This window comes from Stylophora pistillata, chromosome 10, assembly GCF_964205215.1.
Source record: "Stylophora pistillata chromosome 10, jaStyPist1.2, whole genome shotgun sequence".
Lineage (NCBI taxonomy): Eukaryota > Metazoa > Cnidaria > Anthozoa > Scleractinia > Pocilloporidae > Stylophora > Stylophora pistillata.
The window spans coordinates 4570590-4581960 of NC_142528.1; the positions used below are offsets into that span (position 1 = coordinate 4570590).

General features: G+C 36.9%; 2 protein-coding genes and 1 pseudogene across 2 annotated transcripts; 2 read left to right on the plus strand and 1 right to left on the minus strand.

Moving 5' to 3' along the window:
- Positions 1 to 164: 164 nt before the first annotated feature.
- Positions 165 to 3232, minus strand: LOC148721476 (melatonin receptor type 1A-like; annotated as a pseudogene).
- Positions 3233 to 4250: 1018 nt separating this feature from the next.
- LOC111342258 (adenosine receptor A3-like) lies at positions 4251 to 6686 on the plus strand. The gene has a single exon (XM_022949314.2). The coding sequence runs from the start codon at positions 4698 to 4700 to the stop codon at positions 5703 to 5705; it is 1008 nt and encodes a 335-aa protein (XP_022805049.1). The 5' UTR covers positions 4251 to 4697; the 3' UTR covers positions 5706 to 6686.
- A 2683-nt stretch (positions 6687 to 9369) lies between these two features.
- LOC148721477 (adenosine receptor A3-like) lies at positions 9370 to 10832 on the plus strand. The gene has a single exon (XM_088736883.1). It carries the CDS (start codon positions 9648 to 9650, stop codon positions 10662 to 10664), a length of 1017 nt encoding a protein of 338 aa, XP_088593009.1. The 5' UTR covers positions 9370 to 9647; the 3' UTR covers positions 10665 to 10832.
- Positions 10833 to 11371: the final 539 nt, after the last annotated feature.

Below are 11371 nucleotides of genomic sequence, written 5' to 3' on the forward strand. Positions count from 1 at the left end.
CCCAATTATAAATTCAGTGCAGAAAACGAAAAGTAGAAATTGTTTGCAAGTGCAATTTCTAGGAAGATTCTGTACAGAAATGAACCTGAACAAAGCTGCAGTTACTTTATCCACAATTAAAAAGGTTAACATTATTTCAGGAAGTGTTATCGTGGAGCATAGCTCACCGACAGTGCCAGTTACCGCTAAAAAGAAGTTTTTTGATCAAAATTGATAGCAGCTTATTGTAACCATAGTTAACTATGTTGTAACTGTCTTTCAAAGTTAAGTAGGCTATTTTATTATATTAGGCGAGGATATCTGTTCATCTGAGTTGTAAAATAAGGATCGTAACTGGAATACTAAATGTACAACTTATTTCGTTTTTTGCCTTATGACCTGGGATATGTATATTGTTTCCATTTATTATCCCAACACCAAAATAAGCTAGAATGACGTACATAGAAAATTGCTGCTCGACACCAACTTCGTCCTTCAACTAACAACAGTAGAAACTCTGGCACGCCATTCATTGGTAAAACCATTGTAAAATTTAACAAATTAGATTGCTTTTTGTCGTGTCTCTAAATCGTCAAAATAAACCATAGATTTTTTATTGAAAATTGCTTCGGCAACAACCAATCGCAAAGCACGTGGAGTATTTACGCTAAGAAATTAAATTCGATTTGCTCAATTGGGATAAGCTAACTGTGTTATCAAAAACCATTTCGAAGTCTTTCACTATTTCTGTGCTCTTTAAGCTGTACGAGGAAATTTTGAAAGGAATCTTGGCGTTACAGAATATTCTGAAAGAAAACAAACTCCCAAATTCTTTGCGAAACTCCTTGTTTACCAAAAAGTATATCCATGGCCTATACACGAGTTCGACAAAGCCAAAACTAAAGCGTAGTCGCTTACTGAACTCCGAAAGAGACGTCACTTCAAATAAACTGAGAAGATAGTTTAGTTGATCTGGAAGCCAACACAGTGCTAAGAAGAGTGCTGTCAAAACACACATGTGTAGAAGTCTAGTTTTTGTCTGAATACCGCTGGCTGTATTCCTTGCGGGTGATTTTCTCACGCTTATCCAAATATGAAGGAAGGAAAGCCATGTTAGACAACTTGGAATAACAAATGCAACATAGACGAATGATATTATCGCTGCTTTCAAGCTGATCAACCCAAAGTCTCCTCTGCCCAACGACATCTATCTTCGCTTGGGATTCTCCGAGACAGACGGTACAATTGTAAGGCAGAAATTGAAATGCAAATTGTAACGACATAATACGCCAGGCGTTTACTAGAGTACTGTAGAGCTAAGATTAACAGACGAGAACCATCGCTCAATTTGCCAGGCACATCACCATTAGAACGGAAGCTTTGCCCATGGTGAAGATAAGGAACTTTGTATCAATCAGATGATAGAGTAAGCCTAATCCAGTCACACGCGTGGGGTATAAAAATTTATTTACCGGTATGATAAAACGCGGTGTAACTACAACATTAGCAACTTGGGAGAAAAAAAGACTGTGAATAAAAAGCTATATACAGTATTGAAATTCTAGTTAACTGTGACTAGAACATTACAAATGTGCATTTTAGAAAACAAAAACAACAACAGCAGCAAATGAAAGCAACAACAAAAGCAACTTAGTATCATTCACATAAATATATGACAAGTGGTAAATGGTTGACATAAAAGAAAGTGTTGCAGCTGCCGGATGTCAAATTACCAATCAAAGAGATCAAATGGCAGTAAAAAAAAGAAAGGTTGCATGTTTATTACTTGGTGATTAAAAGATTGGATACCAATATTCAACAAGCAGTAGTACATACTTCAGTATAATAGTCGATTTTTTTCCCTAAATTCCTACCTGTAACCATATCCGTCACTGCTAAGACGAGTAGAAGAAGGTTGTGAGCCTTTTTCAAAAAGCGTCGCTTTCTCAACAGAACCACATAGAAAACAAAGTTACCAAAAAATGAAAGAAAAGCGATTAATCCATACAGCTTGCAGAGCTACTCCAGAAACGTTTTGTGCGAGTCTTTTCTGTCGCGAAAAGAGAGGGCGTCACATAGAGAAAAGTCGTCGACAGATTTTTCATTTTATAACTACAGCCTTGCTAAGGTAGGTAAGAGGGCATTGTTCTCGAACATTCCAGCTTGACTTGACTTGACAACCAATAAACTTCAAATGAATCTGTACAGCTTGTAATTATGTGCTATTGTACAAACAAAACAAAACAAACTGACAGAAAGGTGTAATTGAATAAATCAAACATTCCCGTTCGGTTTCCAAAGGCTGGTAAGTAGGTTTTCGAACCCCATAGCTGTGGTTGGTCCACTGTATCGTGTTTTGCTTGGTGTTCAATTTAACCTGTCATTATTTCATTATTTAATCCCTTTGACTATGTTTCTATCATGATGTTAGTTTACACAAATTAAAATAAACATGCCACAATGTCAATGTATCTTTTTCTCTCTTTTTATTTTTGTTTTTTTTTTAAGTTTGCTTTTTTGTTTTTCCTTTTCTCCCATTTAACTTCTCTGTATTTGTCCTCTGGGAATACTTATTTACCACTCTTGCTGTAAAAATTATAAACATGAGGGCCTGTAAGCTAAATTTACGAAAACGAAAAAGTGCTGAAATTAGTTTACGGCGACGAACCAAAACCTTCACTGTTTATCTTCGCTCATTATTATGAAGGGAATTCGCAGCTCTGGTTAAACACAGCCTGTTTAACTCGAATTACGTACACAGTTCATAAACTCAGTTGGTTTTAAGCCCTTATTTACTGAATAAAAATAAAAGGCAAAGTTGACGCAAACTGTAATCCTACAAGGAACATTCAGACACAGAAAAAAACTTGCTTTGTCCTTTCTTAACGCTATCGAACGGATAAACCACTATCCAGCGTATAGGTGATAGCAAAACATATGAGGAGAGCGTTTTATTGCGTTTAAATTCGTGCGATCAACTTCTTCGTGAGTAGGCCAATTCTTAAAAAACAAAGTATGAATAAAAATGTTTAAGGGTGACAATTCACGATATATAATGCTCTGATTTCATGATATAGCCTTTGTTGGAGGTTTCAAGCCGGAAATTGACGAAAAGCTTATTATGAAAATCAGTTATAAGAGGAGGTATTGGTAACAATCATGATTGCCTTTTAAAAACCGAAATGAATGTTTCCATTGAGCCTCCAATGGATGAACCTTACCTAATATTTGTTTGATAATATCCTGTAGTCATATGACAGTTTCCTTCTCCAAAACTAAGATTTAAAATGCAATTTTGCTCAAAAATTGTTTTCTCGCGCGAGAGTTTGATTTTGTACGATGTCATCATTAATTTGACTAAAAACATATCTTTGTTCTTCAATATTTTTCCTTTGTGTTATCTTCAAAAGCAACGTCGACTTGAGAGCGTCTGTTTTATAGATTTTTTATTTCAAATTATCATTTTATCTGCAAGCCTTTGATTTTTAGAAAGCAACCTGCCTATATTAGATCATTCTTCCTCTGAACCTAGTTTGTTTTTACAGCAATGATTTTCAGATATGTCTTTTTATGGTAATGACTTCATTCTTTCATGTAATCGTAATCGTATCTTTACATCGATTTTTTCTCTCGAGATTCTTGAGTTCGATCGGAAGCAAGATATTTTGATTTTTGAACAAGTTACCTAAAAAACTAGTTAATTATCTTACTGTGTGGTAACTTTTGGGAATACAAAGTGAGCCATTTTTTATCGTGGACAGGATATTTTTGTAGAATGGCTTTTTCTTTTCTGTTTTATTCAGTGAACGGTAGAAATCAAAAAGAGCAAGATTATGGCGTGTGAAAGGTGACGCATTGAAAACTCATGCAAGCTATCTGAGACAGTTGATAAGGTTTTTTTTTTTCTTTTCTTTCCTCTTCTTCTTTTCAAGTTTCATCTCCTATAGGTGACGTGCTTCCTAATTTTTCTTCAGTGTCCATTTCCCATGGTCTATCCACAGATTTCTTATGAATCTTTCTTCAACAATTCTCCAACACTCATGGGTAGACAACCATGCAAAACTATCATTTGATAGTTGTACCTTGGGGGTAAGAAGAGGAATTCATATCTTTTATATCGAGATTGATCTATGAATGACAGGAAAGAATCAAAATTTATAAAAGCTAAGTGTAAAGCAAATTTCTGGTGACCACAATGGAAAGATATTAACCGTTTGCCGTTAATTGGCCAAGCAGCCGCGAAAGCCATCATCTCTTTAATTAGACTCTCTTTTAAATCGCCATTGTCGAAGAAAAACTAAAGACTCCTTGAATCATGTGGAGTAATACGAAATAAGAGGCAAAGTCTTTACGTCCGCCTTTACGACTTCACGTCTTCACGTCTTCACGTCTTTACGTCTTAATGTCTTTACGTAGAAATCACAACAGTTTGTTTGTGTTTTATTCTATTTTTCCTCTTTATTTCCTTAGGGTTGTCATGGGTGACGATGCACTTAACTTCAAAGTACGAAGTACCCTTCGCGTGCGGTTTGTTAATGTCCATTCTTGTAAAGTGAACCGGAAAAATTGAAAGCAATATTGTTTCAGCATAAATTACCCAAAGCCATTTTCCTTCTGGGCAGCTGCAAGAATAATACATGTATACACAAAAGGTACACGGTATATATATTCCCAGTCAGTGAGCAGGAAGGGACTGATGAGTTCAGCATCACTTTATAATGATGAACATATCAAACCAAGGTGACAACAAGAGCTTTGAAGAAGCAACGCGTTGCTGCAGGCATTTAGACGTATTTTTCAGCAAAGCCGATGACGATGTCATTCTGTTGTCGGACACAATCGTCTGTGTGATTAATTCTGTATTTAGTGTAATCGCTGTGTTTGCCAACATACTCATCTTGTACGCCCTGTACAAAGCCTCGTCACTACATCTTCCGTCTAAAGCATTGCTGTGCAGTCTCGCTCTGTCTGATCTGGGAGTCGGCGCCATAGTACAGCCATTATTTGTAGTCTACAGATGGGCGCAGATCAAAGGTATTCTTCACGAATATTGCACTGAAGGAATTTTCGCTCATATCGAAGGAAGTTACTTCTCGGCTGTTTCATCTCTTACCATGACAGCTATCAGTATCGACCGACTTCTTTCGTTAGTCCTTCGTGTCCAATATCAATCCATTGTCACTCTGAGAAGAGTTCTTTTCCTACTAGCTTTAATTTGGATCACTGGGGGTGTATGGTCGTCAACTTGGACCAGAAAACAGGATATGTACTCGCTTGTAGGCATCATATATATTCCAGTCTTTTTTTCCGTAACGTTTTGCGCTTACTTAAAAATCTATTTGTGCCTTCGCAAGCAAGCCTGTAGGATGGGAAGGCACGTGAACCCACTGAGATGCATTAGAAAAACGCATGGCATGAACTTCGCTCGCTACAAGAAGTCCGTTGTGAGCATGTTTTATCTATTTTGCGCATCCGTGGTCTCTTTTCTGCCATATCTATGTCACAAACTTGCTGTAGCCATTTCTGGATGGAATACTTCAACTTCGGTTTTATTTAGCTTTGCTCTGACCATGGTTTACCTGAACAGTTCTGCGAATCCTTTGATATACTGCTGGCGAATTTCAGAACTGAAACAAATTGTACTCAATGTTCTCTGTCGTAATCGTTCAGCAGTGAAACAAGTCAAGTTCGTAACTTCTAAGGAACAAGTAAAAATTTTGTCCTAGAATGATGACTCTGAAGATATAAGTTTCTAAACTTGAAGGTAATTCTGGGATAAAAGACATAAGATTGTTCATATTACTTGACGGAAGTGATTGTAAGAATCCGGTGCCACAGCTAATTAAGCTGTGCAATTCTTAGATTTACAGTCACGGTTTTTCAAGGAGAGTATTAACTTCTAAGGAACAAGTAAAAATTTTGTCCTAGAATGATGACTCTGAAGATATAAGTTTCTAAACTTGAAGGTAATTCTGGGATAAAAGACATAAGATTGTTCATATTACTTGACGGAAGTGATTGTAAGAATCCGGTGCCACAGCTAATTAAGCTGTGCAATTCTTGGATTTACAGTCACGGTTTTTTAAGGAGAGTATTTGTCACCTACTTTATGTTTGCTTCTCTCTAAACAAAAACGTTAGTACTAGAGAATTGTAACCAATTTTAGCTTTCAATACTGCAGAATCGCTGCTACTGAACTTTGACTGTACTGTATGATAGCCCCAGTTCATGTTTATTCCAAAAGCTGCATAGTCATTACCCTGAATTCCAAAAGATTAGACACCCTGTTACCGTAAAGTTGAAAAAATTCAACCCGCTGAAAAGATTCAGTAAACGTTAATTACATAATTTCTCAATTTATTTTCAGGGCTAAACTGAACTCTAATAAATCAGCTTAAAGAAGCCTACAGAGGCTCTCATCTGTTATTTCAGCGTCATTATTGAACTTTGTGTACGGAAGGCTAAAAAAGAACTTAGCGGCCGGAAATATTAGCCTTCCAGATTTGTTTACTCTTTGATGTATTTCCGGTTGACCATAAACGTATGTGAAAGCCGACAGTTACGTAATGATTCAGGATTTTGGAATGTTTTCCACCATCGTTCTCGGTGTACTTTATCGCTCTGTGTGGCTTCCTTGTTTATGATCACCGGGCTCGCGTAGCTAGCGATCCTATGGTGTTCAAAGAAAATAAAGGACGCAAAACCAAGAGCTTGTTTTTTGCTTGTAGCCCGCGGCTAACGAAAACGGGTTGCGGAACTTCAGGTAGATTTTTCCAATCGTTGCTTCTCAGGCGTTCGCTGCTTCGCTGCTTTAACGCTTAAAACCGCACTTAAACCTTCCATGCTTACAAGTATGGCAGGCGTACAAAGTTTGTTTTGAGAATGAACGAAGATGAATTTTTACGGAGCTAACGCTTACTGATGTCGATTGTGGTTAGTTATCAATAACACAACCCGCCAATATTTTAGAAAACAAAAACAATAAAAAAATATCATAAACAATCCATTGATATAACTATAATCAAACAGAGCAGAACCAATATTTTATATTAAGCCGACGAATAACAATGCGTCAGCACATACGAACTTACTATCTATGCATGCATTGAGCCTTAACACCCCAACATCAGTATGCATATTCTCCATACTGGGCTCTATACTGACAAGGAGAGTTTTTTAAACCAATCAAGAGCTTTTCTAGTTGGTGACTGATTTCCTTTATACTCTTGATCTGAATGTTTGATTTAAGCGTGACACTCTTAGGAGAAAACATATACTTATTACTATTATGCTCAGTATGGATTGATTAATTACCAAAAAAGGCCATGCTTTACCCGATGTCTGGTCTTCTCAGAAGAGCCCTGAAACCAAACGATTGTTTCAAGGACTCGGTGAAAAGGAACAACTTCCTTTTGTCAGAGTCATTGTAACTCTTTTTACAATACTACCTAACTTTAATATCTTTTTGATCAGAACCTTTTCCAATATTATTCATTACCAGCATTAAGTAAACAAATGGTGGTGTTTAGATTTCATAATACTCAGATGTATAATATACCTTTTCAAACAGTTTCAATTAAAAAGAGACACGCTTAATCAAAAAATGATTAAACAGACTGGACACTATACTTAGACCCGAAAGATAAATTTTTAGCTGTTATAAGTCGAGTTAGGACGTATAGAGGTTTTGCACAGCAGCCATGTTGGATGGCAGGACAATAGATTATTTTACCCAGAAAGAAAAAAATTTCTTTCTTATGCAAAATATTTTCATTGTTCCTGCCATCCAACATGGCTGCCGTGCAAAACCTCTATTAATCTTTTCCTTTGCACTTGTGGTTTGTTTTAACGTTTGAGTGCTTTTTGACAACTTTCTTTAATCCAAACAATTTTTTTCCTTTTCGCCTTATGGTTTGATTGATTTGCGTTTTAACTCATTCTCGCCTAAAGGGAAAAGCTATAAGCAAAGACAAGTTGTTTGATTAGCACGAATAATAATGTTTATTTATGCCGTATGAATTGAACTCCTTTATTTAAAAAATGAATGCTAGGAAAAAAAGCCATGAAATTAATAAATTGAAAATAAAACTGAGTTTTGGACCAATTCAGTGATGGGAACGTTTTTTACTTAGAACATCATTTTTCGTTCATGGTATTGTTCTACGCCGCGAAAATCGATTTCATTAGACGACGGGGAAGAAAATTTTATGATAATTCTATAGAGTCTAAAAACAGCTCTGGCTTTAGAATACTCTCATTAGCGATATCAATCAAAACCTTCTGAGCTAAGTGTGCATAAGACATATAATTCCCCAGAGCTAATGGATTTTACCCGCCGATTATTATCTTAGGGTGGCTCAGGAGCTTCCGTTTACTACTTTCAATTGGTGTTTGCTCTTTTTGTGGTAGGGTTTATTTTCATATATAGGTACCTGAGCGGGCAGAATTCGCAAAATCCTGTAACGTAATCACCGGATTTCGATAACAGATACGACTCGAGGACTTCCTTTAGTATTCACGCAAACAGCGCGGAGCTGTCGTTGTCAGCTATCATAAATAAATCGCACGAGTTCTGGACTAGCGTTAAGTCTCTGAATTTCTCGTTGCGAAGATTTTAGGGTAAGATTGATATAGAAAAAATCATAAAACTTTTTAACCGCAAGTCAGTCGATTCAAAAATGGATTTACTGTGAGTGATTGAAAACTCTTTCGGTTGGTAACGATTGTTTTTGCCCTTTAAGACCATCCGCCGGGCAAATATCATATATATTAAGAGCATAAGATAGAACTTAGATCGAAAATGCAAACAACGTTTGTTGTCTTAATGTGATATTGCACGATATAAACCGTTTTTGCTTTTTAATTACTGTTTTTTATGTGTGTGACTTCCTCGATGGGGAATGATAACACCAGGTTTGAATCGAGGCAACAATCTTTTTAGACTTTATTTCTTACTTCTTTTCTTTCTTTTTTTTTTTCGGGAAGGGAAAATTTACCAATCAATTCAGTTTTTACTTTTTCAATTCGTTGTCACCTTTCATCATTTCCACTTTTTCATGCCGTCCTAATCGTACGTTTTAATGATTGTATTTTTGCTAAGCAATCTAACAAAAATTAAAAAGAGCCTGACATCAGTGACATTACTTATTCCGAGTCAATATAACCATAACTAACCATGATATTGCGGAGTTATTTCAGTCGATTCGTTTCGATCGCAGAATTCGAGAAGATTCATGCATCCGAAGGAAAAGAACGAAAAAACCCTAATTAAGTTTTCAGTTCAGCATTTAGCAACAGCCTGGGTTGTGATTCTTCACCACTTTTGTCATCCTCAGTCATTGCATGTTTGCGTAGAGGATTCTGGTTTGGCGAATATCGGATAAATCTGTTTATTATATACATTATCGGCTGCGATTTCATTGGCCAGAGACACCATTTTATATGTTTTATGCTAAGAGTCGAAACTGAATTAGCTAAAGATCGTATTCCTGTCCATCAACTCTCAACAGGTGAAGACAAATTGACGTAATTTCAATTGCAAATAACCAAGTTAAGGTTCGTTATTACCAAAAAACTAGATGCATCATTATCAATTGAGGAAAAGAGACTAACGCTCCGACCACAAATTGATAATTGTGCCTAACGAAGAGAGAAGAGGTGTAGAGCTCATGCAGATGGCCGTCAACGCGTCGCCAAAAAATTCGAGCGCCGATCTTTTTACCTGTTACGATCCGTCCATTTTTGTTCAAGCGCCAAGCACACTTCGCACGAACTACTTTCTAGCTGCTGTTTTCAACGCTGTCTTCTCAGTTACAGCTACTCTGGGTAATACTTTAATTCTGTTCGCTCTCAAGAAAGCAACCACCCTGAATCGTACTTCAAACTACCTTCTGCGCTGTCTCGCTGTTTCTGATTTGATAGTCGGCCTTGTTGTACAGCCACTACACGTAATTTACTCTATATACGGTATCATTGGTGGTCCTAAAGTCCGCTGTTACTCACGAATCCTCTTCCAGTGGACATCAGATTATTTCATTGCAGTTTCGTTTGTGACCATCGTGGCTATTAGCGTAGATCGCTATTTCACGTTATGCCGGCGTCACACCTATCGGTCAACACTTACAGCCAACAAGACCAGAGCAGTGATTGCATTAGTTTGGATAACTTGCCTGAGTTTCCCTCTTGGCCGTCTTGTAAGTTCTTCCATTCCAATGGTTCTGTCTTCAATTGTTTTTATAATTTTTCTTGTGATCCCGTCATTCACGATTTTCAAGATATACCGCTTTCTCAAACAACACGAGAGTCAGATTTCCTCTAACATTCAAAAATCTTCTGCGGCGGGCGGGAAAACAGGAGGCTTCGATGTTTTGCAGTACAAACGATCCATTGCAACATTAATCTGTGTCTACCTTGCGCTGCTGATTTGTTTTCTACCATCAATCGCTGTCACTGTACTTTGGACAACGACGGATCGATCAGGAAAACAAGGACTACTCAAAGTGGGAAATTTCTCACTGACTTCTTTAATGTTTAACTCAACCCTAAATCCACCCCTGTATTGCTGGAGGATCAGAGAAGTTCGTCAGCTAATAATCAACTTGTTGAATAAGTGTTTATGTTGTAAGATCAATCGAAATCATAGAAACAGTGTATCTTCTAAAACTTCCGAGGATACCCGTTTGTAATTGACTTGGATTCCGTGTATAGACCAGACGCTTATTGAACATTCATATTCAGGAAAATTAATTGTAACGTTATGCCCACGAAATGTTATCAAGTCTTCTCTTATTTTTACCATTACTTAAGAAAGAGATGCCTTAAGCAGCAGCTTACGCGGAAAGTGTGTATGATTTTTAGAATTAAAAAAAGACTTCAGTCTGTAGTTTCTAAAATATATATAAAATTCTCAGTGATATCCTTAATATGTATGGGTTTAAGCATTATAGACCCCTGACATAGAGACGAGACGAATTTCTGCGCTTGATTTAGGGAAAAGGAAAATTATAATTAAGGAACTTGAAGATCGTAGCTTAGGAAAGCATGTCAGCAAACCTTAGGAAGGGGGGGGGGGGTGGAGGGGGCGGCGTCGACGATTTTCCTATTTTGGGATGGTCTTCCTGTTTAACAGTCCCTGAAACCGATATCGATATAGCGCCCACGAAATTTTCAAATGTGAAGAGTTTGTTTGTCCTCAATTTTGCCTTATCATCATTTATAATGATGCATTTAATAGTAAAGGGTAGGGAGCAATATTCATTTTTGAAATGTGTCAAAAGACTTTTGTAATTTCTAAAACATCAATTTTTCATACTGTCAAACCGTATCATTAATAAATGGATATTGTAAAGATAAAGCTCGCATGATTTAATAAAGGGGTAAAAAATATATTGAG